At 36.6% G+C, this 16017-nt stretch overlaps 1 protein-coding gene across 8 annotated transcripts in view; it reads right to left on the reverse strand.

Moving 5' to 3' along the window:
* The window catches only part of RAPGEF2 (Rap guanine nucleotide exchange factor 2), a 182211-nt gene that overhangs the window by 29027 nt on the left and 137167 nt on the right, over positions 1–16017 (reverse strand). For all 8 annotated transcript variants that reach the window (XM_079307523.1, XM_079307521.1, XM_079307524.1 and 5 more), the window contains 8 exons: positions 8981–9158; positions 7156–7292; positions 6485–6643; positions 4720–4872; positions 4164–4328; positions 1152–1259; positions 860–1063; positions 654–762 (listed from right to left, as the gene is read on the reverse strand). In XM_079307523.1, the coding sequence (XP_079163649.1) occupies positions 654–762; positions 860–1063; positions 1152–1259; positions 4164–4328; positions 4720–4872; positions 6485–6643; positions 7156–7292; positions 8981–9158 (1213 nt within the window). The remainder of the gene's footprint in view (positions 1–653; positions 763–859; positions 1064–1151; positions 1260–4163; positions 4329–4719; positions 4873–6484; positions 6644–7155; positions 7293–8980; positions 9159–16017) is intronic.

The following is a 16017-nucleotide window of genomic DNA, read 5'->3' on the forward strand; positions in this document are numbered from 1 at the left end:
AGTATTCTGCCCTACTTACTTGTGATGAAGAACCTGATCCTGAAAGAGATACTCAAAGAATACATCACTAAATTGTGTAAGTAATCCAAGTATCCAGTGGTAAAAAAATTAAACTAAAACCCCAATCTATTAATTACTTATGATGCTAACTGAGGTCCTGAGCTGCTTGAGGACTCTTCCATGTAAACTTCAGTACTTGTTAGAGAGAAATCTGTAAAGAACAAATACAGAGAGTAGCAAGAATATTTTCACCTAGATGGCAGGAAAGGTTGTAAAAGCCTTGAGCTTGTTACACTCAGAGTGGGCTGAAAAACCATAAGTAAATTCAGTAGACAGAATAAGACCAGCTGAAATGCCTGAAGAGACATCTTTCTTGAGACAGAACCAAACATTATATATACAAGCATGTTTTCTAAGTTTGAGCTGCATGGTCACAATAGTTCCTCTTAATCCAGAAACATACACCTGTGAGAGGGAAGTCACTTCATGTAAATCCTTACTCATAAATTTTTCTTTGCAATTATGAGCCAAGATATTCTAAGACCTTCATGTTTCCTTTTCCTATTCTCTCCAGTACAAAAACTATTTTAAACTATTAAAAAAATAATTTAGGTCTCTATCAGAACTAGAATGAGCAATACAGACAAACTTACCAAATAAATTTGTTTTCACAGTGATAGACAGATGAGTGTTATTTCTAAGTATTTCCATGGCTTTTGTCAGCTGAATGTTTTCAAAGTTTTGACCATTGACTTCCAATATCTAAAATTCAAACAAGTTTGAAAAATGTTCATATAGTAAAGAGAACCAGAAAAACTGGGGAGAGGTAATGGCAGGGACACATTTTACAATTACATACCTGGTCTCCACGTTTCAAGCCTGCTTCTGTAGCTTTGCTTCCAAAATCTACACTGTCAACAAAGATTCCAAATCCCTTTTCTGACCCTCCCAGCAAGATAAAAGGCAAAGGGGCTTCTCGAGATGGCTTTGTTAGGGTTATCAATCTTCGTTTAGCTTTAGCAGCACAAGCAATATTTAACAGCCTCAAATGTCCACCCATTTTCTGCAAGAGAAAAGCATCATAAGTTATATACAATAGCCTGGCTACTCCCTGTTATCCCAAGTTGTCAGAAAAAATCCCTCACTCTTACCTCCCTCTCCAAATTGTTCTCAAATTCTTCCAGAAATCGAGTCATAGCAGGATCTCCTTCAAAATCATTGAAGTGATTGTTCACCCACAACAATACTACCCGTGTAACCTGAAAATTCATCAATATCATAAATATTTTGATGGAATACTCAGAACAACACTACTGCCAAGTCCTTTAAAAATACTGGTCATTAAAGGCCCTGTAAATTTCCATTGGAATCTTAAACAAAACATATGCATATATATATACATCCAAATCAAAGTTCACTAATATGCAATTATTTATCGGACAATATAAAAAGTTAAGTATTAAAACTGTATTCACCTGTATAAGCAATTGTATGCTGTATTTCATAATGAATACTATGAGTCAGAAAACACTGGCTGTATAAAATTTGATTAAGTAGGGAATAGTGCACACAGGCAGAAGGCAACAAGGTAGATCCATTTCTGACTTATAACAATTTCCTCTTCATGTACATTTCCAAATCTCCTTAGTTCTCCAAGCATAGGATCACAAAGCTTACAATACAGCTTAATATTAGCTCTTGAATCTCCCAAGTCTTTAGATGTGCCACCATTAACTTTTTGGCACTTACCTCTGTAAAAGAGCTATGTATAGAGTATGTTTAGAGAGGCAGAAAAAAACATGATATTGCAAGAAGCAGGAAAGAAGTTTTAGCAGCAAAACCAGAAATTCCTTTCTTTAGAGTTAATCTTTCCACTTATTTCTCTTTTTTTCCCTCTACCAGTTACTATCCCCATGGAATTATGATGATCAAGCTGAGAAGAATCTTAGCTGGTATTTTACAGTTTCTTCGAAAAAAATTGAAAGGAATACTATTAATTAACACTATTGAAGGTAAAGCCACAAAATAAGAGCTGCATTTTTAAAAACGACATGCTTTTATTATAATGTTCTCTCTTGTAGTATGCAATTTGACCTGGAACATCAGCAGCACTTGTCCTGACAAAACAAAACTCTTTTGGTGTCTTGAATTAATATTGATTCATGCTATTTTTAAAAAGTTGCTGAATCCAAAAGAGTTGTACCACTCAACGCAACCTCTAAAAATACAGCTGCATTTCTTCTTTTATGCTGGGAAAGGAAATCAGTAGAGATAAATCTCTAAACATTTCAAAACATAGAGCTTAAGAACAGTGTCTTATACAAATTTTAATCAGCTAACTCCTGTCCATTCATTGTGTTCCAAACCTCAGCAACTTCTGTGCTAAAGGTCTGACACCAGGCATGCAAAACCAATCCCTGCCAGTCTCAAAGTTTCTAAGCAGCTTTCCTTTTACCCCAGAAAATAAACTAATCCAGAAGAACTGCTGAAATTAATGACCACACTAACCAAGCACTTCAGAACTCCTCAAGTTCAGATTTCAACTGAAGGCAACTACCCAGCTCTATGTGCTGCAGCTCCCAGTCACAGGAAAATACTTGAGATTTCTGCACCTTTGAAATTGAAGATGAACTTAACTCCTGTTAAATAGCTTTGATATTCTTCATTACTGTGGATGACACTGGAAGATCCAGACAATGTCTGGTTAAATTTAGGGTAATTTCAGATTATTAAAATTGCCTGGGAAGTTACAAGCTCTACCATGCAACGTATTTTAAACTGCCATAGTGACAGCTTCACTTTTAAAGCTGGGACTTACTCATCTACACCCAAAGAACACTGAGCAGCGAGTAAGTTGAACTCTGATTTCCAGAGGAATGCCATTACTTGTGTCACAAATCAGGAACAGCATTAAAAGAGGATTAAAGGTGTAAAATCAAGTAACCTGCTGCAGGGCAAAATCATTACTAAGGCTGGGTACCCAGTGTCTCACTCTGAATACTCCTGAGTACTGATAATCCCCAGGAAGTTTTACTCACCCCCTTCACTCCCCTTACTGCCTATCAGCACCCAGTACAAAAGAGCCAAAATCTTCCAGATTCCTTATTACCTACTTGCTTATCTCCACTTGTCCCAAGCTGTTCTCTGCCTCTGGCCTTTCTGTCAGTGATACTGGAGGTCAGAAAAGGCTGGTTGTTGAGGCAGAACAGACTTGTTCCATGTTCAGACTGGTACAAGCAACTGTGCTGGCTCATGCTTTTAGAGGCTGAGGGGATTGTCCATTGGAGGACAAGCAACATAACTTTAAAGATGAACTCCAATATTGCAGCTCTGAACAGCATTAGCTGTAAAACCTACCCTCTGTTAAATATAAGATCCTTCCTTCAAGGCAAAGCTAGACTAACATAGAAATACCCAGGTTTAAACAAAAGCCGAAAACCAAATTTCTCTTTCACTGTACTAACGTAATTCCCATGGTTTCAAATTTACAAAAAGAAAAGGGCATCTGGAAATTTTCAGATTTTTTTTTTCCTACATAAGAAAAAGTTGCATACAAGATAAAATAAAGCAATACAGTTTGAAGCACAATAAAGCCTCAATGGCCAGTGTGGCAAAACTGGATATGCCTTATTCTTCCATCATGAAAACTATGTTTAGGGAAGAAGGTATTTGATTCCTTTCTTGCATCTGGGTTGGGCTTGGTGGCTATTTTCTTAAGGCTACATAAAGCACATGATGCATGAATTCATGCAACAATGAATGAATTTTCTATTCTCTTTTTAAAAAAATCACATTTTCAAAACTGAATTAACTAGCATTACATACAGAAAACGCAAAACTTAGTTATATGCTAAAACTTGGAGATACAATAAAATTCTACTGAATTACATCAAATAAAAATACTCCCTATCAGAAAAAAGATTCCTGTACACCTGCAACCAACTAAGTTGTAAAAAGACAGCAAGGTAAAACATGGACAATTTACCTTGCATGAACACAGTAATATTTAAATAAAATAAAGAAAAAAATATTCTGCCATTCAAATAAGACTCCAGCTATTTGTGTCTTATTCGATTCAGTTATTCTCTCTAAAGCATACTTTATTCTTATTAGCTTATATTTCAATGCAAATGGTAACAGTACACGATTCAGGAGGTTTTCACCTTATCCCTGAGGCTGGGGTCATTGAACCACTCCAACAACTTCTTGCCCACTTCCATTGGGCTGGAAAGAAAGGTTCTATATGTCAACAGGAAGTCTTCTATAAATGTTGGGTCTACCACAGAGTGCTCTTCCACCAAATGCATTGTTAACCTTTCAGCTGTTCCCTATTGAAAACAAAAAATTGAAATCAATCATAGTTATTAACACATTTTCAACACATGCAAATTAGTTTTCTTGTAACATACTGAAGACTCATCACACTAGAAAGAATACTGCCATTCATTAACTGATGAGCTAAGCAAACATAACAGCTTGACCATTGTGGTAAGTAAAAAAAAAAATTAATCTCTACAGAAATTACCTCGTTGTCAACATACATAATTATATTTTAAAATAATAATAATATTATTATTAACATATATATATATCTTAATATTAACAGTCCATTTTCTAATATTTACCTCTACAATATCTCTCAATTAATCCTGTACCTAACTTGCCAAGTGAAGAGGTTTACAGAACACAGACTTTTGCAAGAGACTCTTTTCCTGTTACCTTGATGACAATGTGACCTTTTCTTGTTCCAGTACGGTCAAGCTCCCTGTGCTCCTTCACCATCACAATCTCCCCTTCCTCCTCTACCTTCTGCATGTTCTTTTCCACCTGATTGAGGATGCGGCAATAATCTTGCTGGGCTATACAGACAAACTGCAAAGAAACATCGTGCACCAGTATTAAAAGGGAAAATCTTCCCAAAAGCATTCAGACTTCAGGTGCAAGTACTTTATCAACAGACAAGATGAAGTAGCTTCTCAACCTGCAGTGAGCCAAATTTGTCCTTCCCACAGTTCAGCTGTAGGAAGCAGATGAACAGACAGGCACAGGACTGCCACTAGGGTCCTGCAGCTAGAGGAGACCAAGATTCAGCACAGCAATATGATTTAGTACTCTCAGCCATTTTTGTTCAGCTGCTTTGACCTCCCCACTGCTGGAGATGAAGGCCAGTATCATAGCCAGTCCTTTTTTTCTTACATGAAAGCTTTTTTGTGGTGTTCTGAAGGATTAAGTGAGAACCTAGCCTTTATTTTTGGACCTATTGTTTTGCTTCATTTTTAATAGCTATTTTATTGAAGTAAATGATTAAGAAAAGTAACATTTATTCAGTTAATGAGTGCAGGCACAAAGAAACAAATTACTTCTGGCTTAAAGCATACAGCAGGAAAATTCTTTTCTACAGTTATCAGTTCAGCCAAGAATAAGTGCCAAAAAAATATCTTAGGAATATTCCTAATACCTACACTATGCAAATATAATTAAGAACAACCATAACAAATTAGAAAAAGACTATATTGTATACAAATTGTTATACACTTGTCTCTTTTGGGGGGCAAGATTAAACTGCCTTATTATAAGAATTTGGCTGTTTAACTGAGAGGAACGGTGTTTCTTCTCATTGAAAAGTTGTTACATCCTCATGTACATACTTAGGACAATGGCACAAGAATCAGAGACAGTATTTTCTCTTTAAATTCATTTACACACTATTTCTTTTCTTCCAGCAGCTAGTAGTAGCTGAAACAGAAGTCCTACAGTTTGGGTTTATTAAAAACCTTACCCTAAGAAACCATTCGTGCACATTTTGGGAGCTGGATGGGCAAGCTAAACCAGGTGATTCTATTAACACACATTTACATCCCTTTCAAAGGTCATCTACTTGAAGCTAATCAGCCATCAGGACCAAGCAAATTGCTTAATTCACCCATGGCTGTGCTATTATTTTCTGGATAAGAATAAGCAAATAGCAACCACGTAACCAGATTCAGCCAGTAGTTTTATGCTACGAAAAGCATTCTTTACATCTGACTGCTTATATTACAGCAAACATCAAGGCTTTTTCCTTGAAATGTCAGATTAGCCAAAATTAGATCTTTCACTCACACTATGGAAGATAAAGTCTATATTACTCTGATATTCAGTAGCTGAGTTGAGTAAGGAAGAATGGCTATTAGCTGCAGTAAAGGAGCCTGTCATAGCCAATGGACCTTGAGATCCTACCAAGGAACACAGAAAGCAATGGATGTATGGAAGAGGCTGGTGGCCTGTTCTGAAAAAAGCATCTTCATCCAAAAAGATCCCTTTCTGAGATAAAGATAACTATTTCCCAGACTGTGGATATACAGGTGCCATACTGCCCAAATACTGTCCAGAGTTACCCACTGTAGATTTTACATAAGCTCAGTTTAATATAAAACTGGGTTTCATCATTGAGTTGCACTATACCTATCTGGGTGCGAATTTGCATGTACCACAGACACTCTACCTGGCAGTCATCCACTTTGGTTCTCATCACTCCTTTCATATATTCCTTTTCCATGGTGGGGGAAACACCAAAACTGTTCCCCATGCACAGTATCTCTGTCCTTCCATCAGGGTATGTCACCTCCACAGAGCCATTCAAAATGACTGACCAGGAATCCAGCTACAAATCAAACATTGCAGGACACATGAAGACCAAATTACTTAACTTTGTAGTATCACACTTTATAAATACAACTCTCACAATTGTTCCAAAGCAAAAGCTATTGTTTAGCATTTATTAAAAAATGTACAAGCTCATTTTCCTTAAATGTACAGCTATTTCTAGCTCAAGAAAACTGGGATGTTAAGTTTATCTTTATTATTACAAGATAACACAAGAAAAAAAAAATAAAGGAAGTTTTAAAACAGCACTTGAGCACTGAGCTCCCCACATGAGCTCATATAGGCAGGAAGCAATTTGTATAGTACAGAGAAAGTTTTCTTTTGTTTTTATTGCTTAAGAAATGTGTGAGTGCTTAAACAAATGCTTTCAGAGATCCAGAAAAAAAAGAGATCTGATTTACCTGAATGTTGCTTTTTTTTTTTTTCTCTTACATAACAAAAGAGGACCTTAACCATGTGGAATCTGGGATATTTGGTAAATTAGCAAAGTCAAAAGCAACATATACTGACCTCTTCCCCATCGTTTAGTACAATAGTTCCTGCTCTCTCCACAACTGCAAACACCATTACAGCACAGAGCTCTCTCCGCACTGACATTGTCATGTTGGCAAAAGCAGGCAATTGATGCATGAATTCCAGTAGTTGTTCTGAAGGAGAAAAAGCCCACTGAGTCGTGCATGTCAAAACAACAAGCACAGTAAAGACAGTTCTTCAGCAAGATGCCTGAGGCTGCTTAAGCTAAAATGCTGCACAATCGTTTCTGTATACTAATAAATCATGTACAGTGGCCTGTTTTAATTACTGGGTATTTTGTCTGGCTGGTCATGTCATCAATAGAAACCCTGCAAAGTAAAAGTCAGCATAATGAAAGAATTGTAATGTAACCAAGAGTTCTGAATACAACCAATGATATTTTTAATACTCCAGTCAGGGCAATAATTTCACTGTGACTAGAACAGGATGATATAAAACCCAGAAAGACAAATTTCACAAAACTGAGCAAGTTGTTTGGTAAAGCCACCCCCTCCTCGGCTAGGCTTAACAGTAAATTGTACTTGATCACTGTCTGGTGGTTTCACAAAGGTCCTCTCAGATGGACCAGACAGGATTACTGCCTTAAAGGTGACTACTGCTGCCCTGTCTTCTACATGCACTTGAGTTGCACTCGTACTTAATGGTGAACTTCCTGGTTGTCATTTTTTATACTGTTCATAACCACAGAACTCAATTTTAGCAGCCCTGCCAAGCGATTACGTGCCCTAAAAATGTTCTTGCATCCAGTTTGATCTAAAATGTCTAGTGAAAGAGTTCAATAGCATCCCATCTTTTTTCTAAGTTTTTATTTATTCTAAATCACAGAAAGGTTGTGGTTAAAAGGGACTTCCAGAAGCCATCTGGTCAAAACCTGCCAGCTCAAGCAAAGCCACCTACAGCCAGTTGCCCAGGAACACATCCAAACATCTTTTGAACATTTTCAAGGAGGAATACTAACACCTCTCTGGATGTCTCCCAGTGCTCAGTCCCAGTAATAAACAAAAAACATTTCCTAGTGCTCTGATAGAGCCTCCCTTTTAGTTTGTGCCCTTTGTCCTCTTGCTGGGCACCACAGAGAAGACTCTGGCTCCATCATCTTTACAGCCTCACCCCAGGGTATTTGCAAACATTAATGAGATCCCCTGAGTCTTCTCCAGGCTAAACAGCTCCAAGCTCTCTAAGACCTTCCTTGCATAAGAGATGCTCTAAGTCTCTTAATCATCTGATAATCAACCTTAATCATCATTTAGTCATACTTCAAAAAAAGAAGAATATCTCACCCAATGAAGCAAATTATATTAAAATTTGGGTTCTAGTTCTGCTTTGCTTTCAATGTATTTACTTTGACGGTAACGAATTAGTCTGATTAGACACACATTTATGTTAAGGTTTTAAATGCTCCAATGTTTGCAACAAATGTCAAGTGACAGTGTCACAACTGATAATGAAAAATATACTGTGAGAACCAGTGATGACATTAATTCCACCTTTGCCAAGGTTCAGTTTTCCAGTTAGCAATGTTTCCTTCATAAACCTGTTCTGATATCAATTAGAAGCTGAAGCTTGAGATCAAAAGGGCTAGCAAGCAATAGGTTTCACCTATATTATATGTATTTTCCTCTTCTTTGGTTGTACTTGTTCACATTACATACATATATACTTACATAAAAAAACATAATAATAAACACTAAGCTTACCAACTATAAAGGCCAATGACTAAAACAAAACCACAAGCTCAAAAAGTAAATTTTTGGAGGTAAAGAACATGTTTTACAATATTTTACTACATCACAATACTTACCAATGTCGTCATCTGTCCTGTCTATTGGGTCTTTCTCCAAGCAGTCTCTAACAATATCCCTGCTCATCAAAGGATCTGATGCCCTTTCAATGTCTTCTTCATCATCATCATCTTCAGAATCCACTGCTGTCTCTGGCAATCCACTGAGATCCATATCACCAGCCTCACTTTCTGTAGCCTAATTAATGCATAAACAATTTAAAAACATTCAAATGTGGTCTTTACTGCTGTAGTTTTCTGGTTAAATGTACAGAGATTAATTCCATCATCTAGCAGATAAATTTATTCAATATTTTTATATTTTCTTTTTCTTTATATGTCTTTTCAAAACAATTGATCAAAACCCACTGTGTTTAAACAGGACTGTTAACATTTGTTTCAATCAGTCACATGTACAAACGATTCAACAGACATTATTTCATCTGTGGGTCTTGGGGAGATTGAAGGCTGTTACATTTCAATCAACATTGTCTTGGACTGTTAGCTGAATGTTATTTTTAAAAAAAAAAAAATTCATTTAACTATTTCTGTGCTCACCCTAAATTTACATTTTCAGACACTTAGGAAAGCAGTATAATTTTAAACAGTTTAAATAAGAAATAAGAACAACATCAAGTAAGAAATAAGAATAGCATTAAAATGCCACAGGAATTTTGCTATCTCTCAGTCACCTGGGATTGTATTTTTCTTTTATAATTGCAGTTGAACATAGTTAAATATGGCTTTCATTTGCTGATAAACTGCCTAAGAATTTACAGATGCAGAAAAAAGGCAAAGTCATTGCTTAAACACCACAGATGGACTACCCAGAATATCTGTCCGACTTAACCTCCTTTAAATTGTATTAAAATGAATGAAAACATAGTCCAATATAGCTTGAGATCACTGGTATTGCACCTAAAGGCAAATATATTTTAATGATTCAGTTTGAAGACCGAACACTTTAATAAATCCTACAAACATTTGTCTGTCATGGCTGATACAGCTGCTTTTTCTCAGAACCTGATTTAATACCACAGCAGCTGCCAAGGCTCAGCTATGACAATTTTTAAGAAAATGCAAGCTTCTAATGAGCAAGTTTTAAACCATGGCTTGAGAAATTGAGTTTCACAGACCTTAAAGGGATGGTTTCTGACACTCTGGAAGGACACAATGCATTCACATCTCCTTTAAAAATAATACATGGGACAAACACCTACTAAAGCTTGTTTCATCAGTCTGTCTCAGACTGGTATAAAAGACAACCCACAAAACTAGGTCACTCTCTGAACACAGAGAAGGTAAGAGAAATTGCACTGGTAATTTTGTAGAATCATCTCCTCTATTTCTGCCTCCCTATCTGTGGCTGACATCTGTTACTTTAATGCCACTATACACAGCCACCTCATGAACAGCAGCATATGGCTGGAGATGGATCAGGGGGCAGCTAGTGAGAGTCTTAAATGCTTCTGTCCTACAGCACAACACAAGCTTTGTAACTGGGCCTACTTAATATAAAAAGCATGATAACAGCATCCACACAATATTCAAATTATTCTCACTTTGTGGTTTGGGCTTGGGGCTTTTTTAGTTGTTGTTGTTGTTTGTTTTGGGGGTTTAGTGGCTTTTTTGGTTTTGCTTTTGTCAAGAAAAAATGCTGCTCACTTTTTAACCAGGATAAGGAAAGATGTTACTGGCATAGAAACAAATAGCACTGATAGCAGTATTTTTATTAGCAGCCTTACTGTGTTTAACATGCACATTCCCTGTGATACATTTGAAACAGCTGTTGTAACTACTCTTTCAAAACAGTCTTCATCAAAAGTGACTGGTGGAAAAATTAGTGCTGATGAGTCAGCAGACACACAGCTTATGACACCTATCTGCCAGAATCTGAAGTCTCCAGCAGTGACAATTCTGGTGAGAGTGGGACTGATTCAGTCAGTTTTGCAAACCTTCCCATCACTAACAAGTGCCCTCCTACCTGCCCAGATTAAGCTCTCTCAAAAGCACCTTAGCAAAATGAATGCAGAGCTCAATTTAGTCACACAATGCTAACACAGATGAGAAATTTCCACCTATTGTACAGCATCTGATTATTAAAAGACAAGTTATTTTAGTGTCTTAAGGCAATAAACAAAACTGGAAAACTCCAGAAGCTCTATTATCAAGAAGAGTTTATGCAATTTAAAACAAATTCTTACACTGAATTAAAGGTAACTATGGACTCAGAAAACACTACAAATTCTACTAGAGGCTACAAGATTTCCCAAGGATGATCACTATTTAGTCTAGCTGGGGGTTTTTTTGATAAGTGAAGTCATTGGTGGATGGAAAGCAACTATTTCTAACTTCCTATCAAAAAATCCAAACCATTGCAACAAAGGAGCTCAGAATTGAATGCAATAATCCACAAAGTAGTGAGACAGCTTGCTACTTTAGACATCTTTAAAAACACCTTTTGAAGGAAAAAAATACATGTTTTCAAACAACTTTCTGAAATTGCTATGATCATGCAAAAGATGGCAAAGAAAGACAAATGTAGCCTTTCTGCATGAGAAAACAAAACAAAAAAACCCACTAAGCCAAACCAACCCAAATCCCCCTTCCCCCAAAAACAACCCATAAACAAACAAACAAAAAACAAAAAAAAAACCAACAACAACAACAAAAAAAAACCAAACCAACAAAAAAAAAAAAAAAAAAAAATCCAAACCAGAAAACCCTGAGGGATCCTTGTGTTTATACACGGCAAAGAGCTCTTTTAAGTTTAGTATCAGCACATATGATATCAAGTATTCAAGGTCCTCTTGCTGAGACATTAAATTTCATGACCCAACTACTCTGAGTGCTTTTGTACCCTCTTCTATATGAGAAAAACCAAACATGTCTGTACAGGAACCCTTGGTTACTAAGCAATAGCCTTGCATCTAAGACTAAAGGGGAAAATTCCATGAGCTCCTTTGGGCATAAGGGATTCCTTATAAATATCAGCCAACAAAAACCCAAACACAAGATGAATATCCAACAGAATTTGTACAACAGTCAATCACGAGGCTTACATCTTCTCAGGGCATGTAATCAAGGATGAAATACACCTCAAAATTACCATTCCTGGGTGCATGTTGTATTTTGCTTCTTGGGCAATGAGAGAAATTAGTTTCACTTAAATAAATCTTTAAAAATTGCATGCAAGAAAAATGCTGGTTGCAGCCTGAAGTACAAAACAATGTCTCTCCATAGTCTGAATACCAACTGTGATAGCAAATTTCTCGTGTCATCTTTCCAAATGTGGAGAAAATTCTTGAAGCTTCAAAGCAATCTCGTAATAGTGACAGCCTAATATTTTATTTGTCACATCACCAACATGAGAATTAAGAGACTAAGACAGACGTTTTCAAGCCTGAGTTGAAGGAGTATTTCATATTTGACACCGGAGAATCTAACCAATTTTAAGCAGTGGCTATAAAGGTTAATACTGCACCAATAAAAAAACCAGTTGCTTCAACTGCTGAGGATCTTGAAGTTCAAACACACTTCCAGATTTGAGTCACAATAGCTAATTAAACAAACACTGTGAAATAACCAGGGAAATGATGTAAACTATAAGAAACTATGTCTGAGTTCTTGGGAAGAAGGGGAGGATAAGAAAAGAAGAATAGCATTCATTCTCCCTAGGTCAGACTGGACAGATTGGAGCCTTCTGGTCACTTCAGATTGGCAGGAGAGGAAACTGGTTAATCCCAACTCTACTGGTCTTTCATTTTTCAGAGGCGCCATGAAGATGAGCACAATGAGATACGTGATGGACTACATGAGCAGCAAAAGAAGATGACTCAATTTACTGCCTCACTTCCTCCTCCAGTGGATTTTTGAGTTTCTTGAGAAAACAGATTAGAAGAAGTTAAAGGCAATCTCTACACAATCAACTCTTGCTCCAGTGAAACAACTGCTTCATCACACACACCCCACCCTTACTAAGGGAAAGAAAGTGGAACGACTTGGAGAGCTGCTTACAAGATGACTGTCTCTGTTTTACGTGGCCTTCATGGTTTTCCTTCTACACTGGTTTGGGAAAAACTTTCAACTGATGACAACAAAGACAAAAAACTAGAAAACTGTAAAAGGAACCACACAAACTACAGTTTTCTTAGTATTTTAAACAGACGATTTTAACCTTTACTTTTTTTTTTTGTTTGTTTGTTTTTTGTTTTTAGGAAACATTTTATAATTTTGAAGACTAAATTTCCTTTGTAACTATTGTTGCAACCTAAATCAACAATCCAAAATATCCAAACATGCAAGAGAAAAATATCAGGGACAAAAAGAAAAAGAAAAAAAAACACAAGACTAGAAGAAAATCCTTGAACAAGCCAGAAATGTTCATTGTCTGGTGCAGCCCTTCAATTCCATGAAGCTAACCAAGAAAGCTAACCATGCTCAGCTTAAAAACACCATCTCCACATTACTTTTCAACCACTGTCATTTAAGGGCTAAAAAATAAACTAAAAAATTAAAATAAGAATGTCTATTACCAAAACTACTCACTTTTTACTTTCTAACTTTTCAGCTGATATCGATACAAAACACCAAGAGAACACTGGCCCTACCTGTCTCATGAAATGACTTGCAGAAGTCACATTACATTGAAATATTCCCTCACATCACATAGAAACATTGGACTCCATGTCTCCACAGAAAGAAATCATGTCTGAGGTTTTGTTTTAAATTAGCTGACTAAGCAACAGTTTATAATATCAAAATTAGGATGAAATTCAATAAATTCAACTATAATATGTATTTGTTTATTAAACAGTTATATGTACTACAATCAACTACAATTATTGCACAAACAGAAATCATACACAACCTAAGATCACTTTTTCATACAACATTAATGTGAATGGAAATGTCCATGAAATACCTTAAAATTCCTACAAGTCCAATATTTTCAGTGGTCTCCATATTTGTTCTTTCATTATCTACCCCCAAAATTTACAATACAGCAGCCCACATCTGTCACAGAAGTCAGACTGAGCAGTTTTCCTCACTAAAGAGGTAAATGTGTAGCAAAAGCCAGACAACACCAGGAACAGTGTCCTCCCTTACTGCCAATAATTGCCTCTTTCTCAGAAAGGAGCAACATCTGTCAAGACCAAAGGTATACAGAACATGAACTCTGGAAATTACAGAGAGAATAAGAGACCCTGAATGTACAGGAGTGCTAAGGAACTGCACAGAGCTTTGTTGAGAAGGCAGGGGTGGCAGTTCACAGGACAATTTACCTGAGCTCTTCCAGCCATTCTGGCACTAGCCAGAGTCCTTCAGCAGCTGATAGTCAAAAAGACTGGCTGTATCTGAAGGTAAAACCTCTTTATTTTGTATACAGTGGCTAAAGGGCAGGCTGCATGGGTTCTTGGCTTGAGGGACAAAAGACTGGTCTCCCTCAGGAAGAGCTGCTGAAGGGTGGGCCTTTCTTGTAGGATGTACCACATCAGAATCATGAGAAAACAAAGCTGACATCTTGAAAATTTCCAAGCAATACACACATCCTGGGAGGGTCTCAGAAAGGATGTTCCTGGTTTCCTGTACCGACAGTGGTATCTGGGCAGGCACCAGAGGGCATGCAAGTGTGGCAGGAAGCCACCAGTGTGGGGACAGGATGCAGCAAAGAAAGGCTGGCAAGAGCTGAGCCAACACAACAATGCTTCCCAAAACAGGGAGCGGGAATAATGAGCTTAGATCGCCACCCTCTCCAATCACCTGGTAATATATTTAGCAGGTATAGGAAGCATATAGGAATATGAGTTCACTTAAGAATCATTAACTAAGCCCAGGAATCAAGAGCAAGCAGCCACGTATGAGAAGCAGCAGTGGATGATTTGCTTTCCCAAGTCAAAAAAAGACAGAAGCAAGGAATAGTTCTTGGAAAACACAAGCCAACACACAATCTACTGACATTCAGCATCCCCTTCCTCTCAAGTCACCCTACAGAGTTTGTCACTTCTACTTGCTTCCTAAAATAAAAACAACAGTATTTAAGGATCTTATTAATTGGCACCTGATATGTTTTTGAAACTGGGTGGGGTAAACACAAAGGTTGATCTTATTTTGGTAAGTACTTCTTATCCTAAAAGAAGTTCTTTCATGTGCAACGTTTGACAAACAAATTTAGATTTGGTATTAATATTTAAAAGGAAGTATTCTCAGTTCAATGCTGAAAGCATCTGAAGATTCAGCTTCATGATTTATTAAAAAAATCTTAAAAGGCCATGAACATATTTTCACTGGAAGCAGCTGCTCTTAAGGCTACAGAACTAAAACTTACAGGATGCAAAACATGACATATTACCTCAGATTTCAATAGTAATAATCTAAATATCACTAAGAACTTTTAAAACCTTATTTTTCTATCAAATGCAAGACAAGACGTTGATCTTCCTAAATCATTGCTTTCTACTTAGCCATAATGAACAGAAGTCCACTCCACTGAACAGAAAATTGTCATTATATACATAAGTATCAAAGGAACAATGATCATGAACTTTACCTAAGACTTACCAAATTTGAAGTAAAAAAATGTTGACGACTTGGCTTGGTTTTGAATAAATACTTGGGAGAGAATTACAAGGCAAACAACTCAGACAGAATGACTGATCTACTCTCTTGGTTTAAAAAAAAATTCTCTTTAATTCTTAACTTCTCCTTAAGAGGATTCAAATTAGTAATTTTGTTTTGAATTGGGTGATTTTTTTGGCAGTACTTTAATCTAGCCTAACATTGCTACATTACATTTCTTTATGACTGAAACTGAGGCCAGAAATTAATGATTAGCCACAATCTGAGAAATCAAGGCAAACAATACTTGGTACCATTAACTTAAATTCAAGAATTTAAGAAACTTATCAGGTTCCATACCTGAATTTGCCATTTAATTAATAAACATTTCTTCAAGTATGTGTATTAAGATAAAAACATGAGGTTGCACTCTACAATACATGGTCATATTTCTGGATGTAGATATGGACATAGGTTATTATTCATACTTTCCCACTGTG

Source organism: Erithacus rubecula, assembly GCF_903797595.1.
Source record: "Erithacus rubecula genome assembly, chromosome: 5".
In the NCBI taxonomy this organism is placed as follows: Eukaryota; Metazoa; Chordata; class Aves; order Passeriformes; family Muscicapidae; genus Erithacus; species Erithacus rubecula.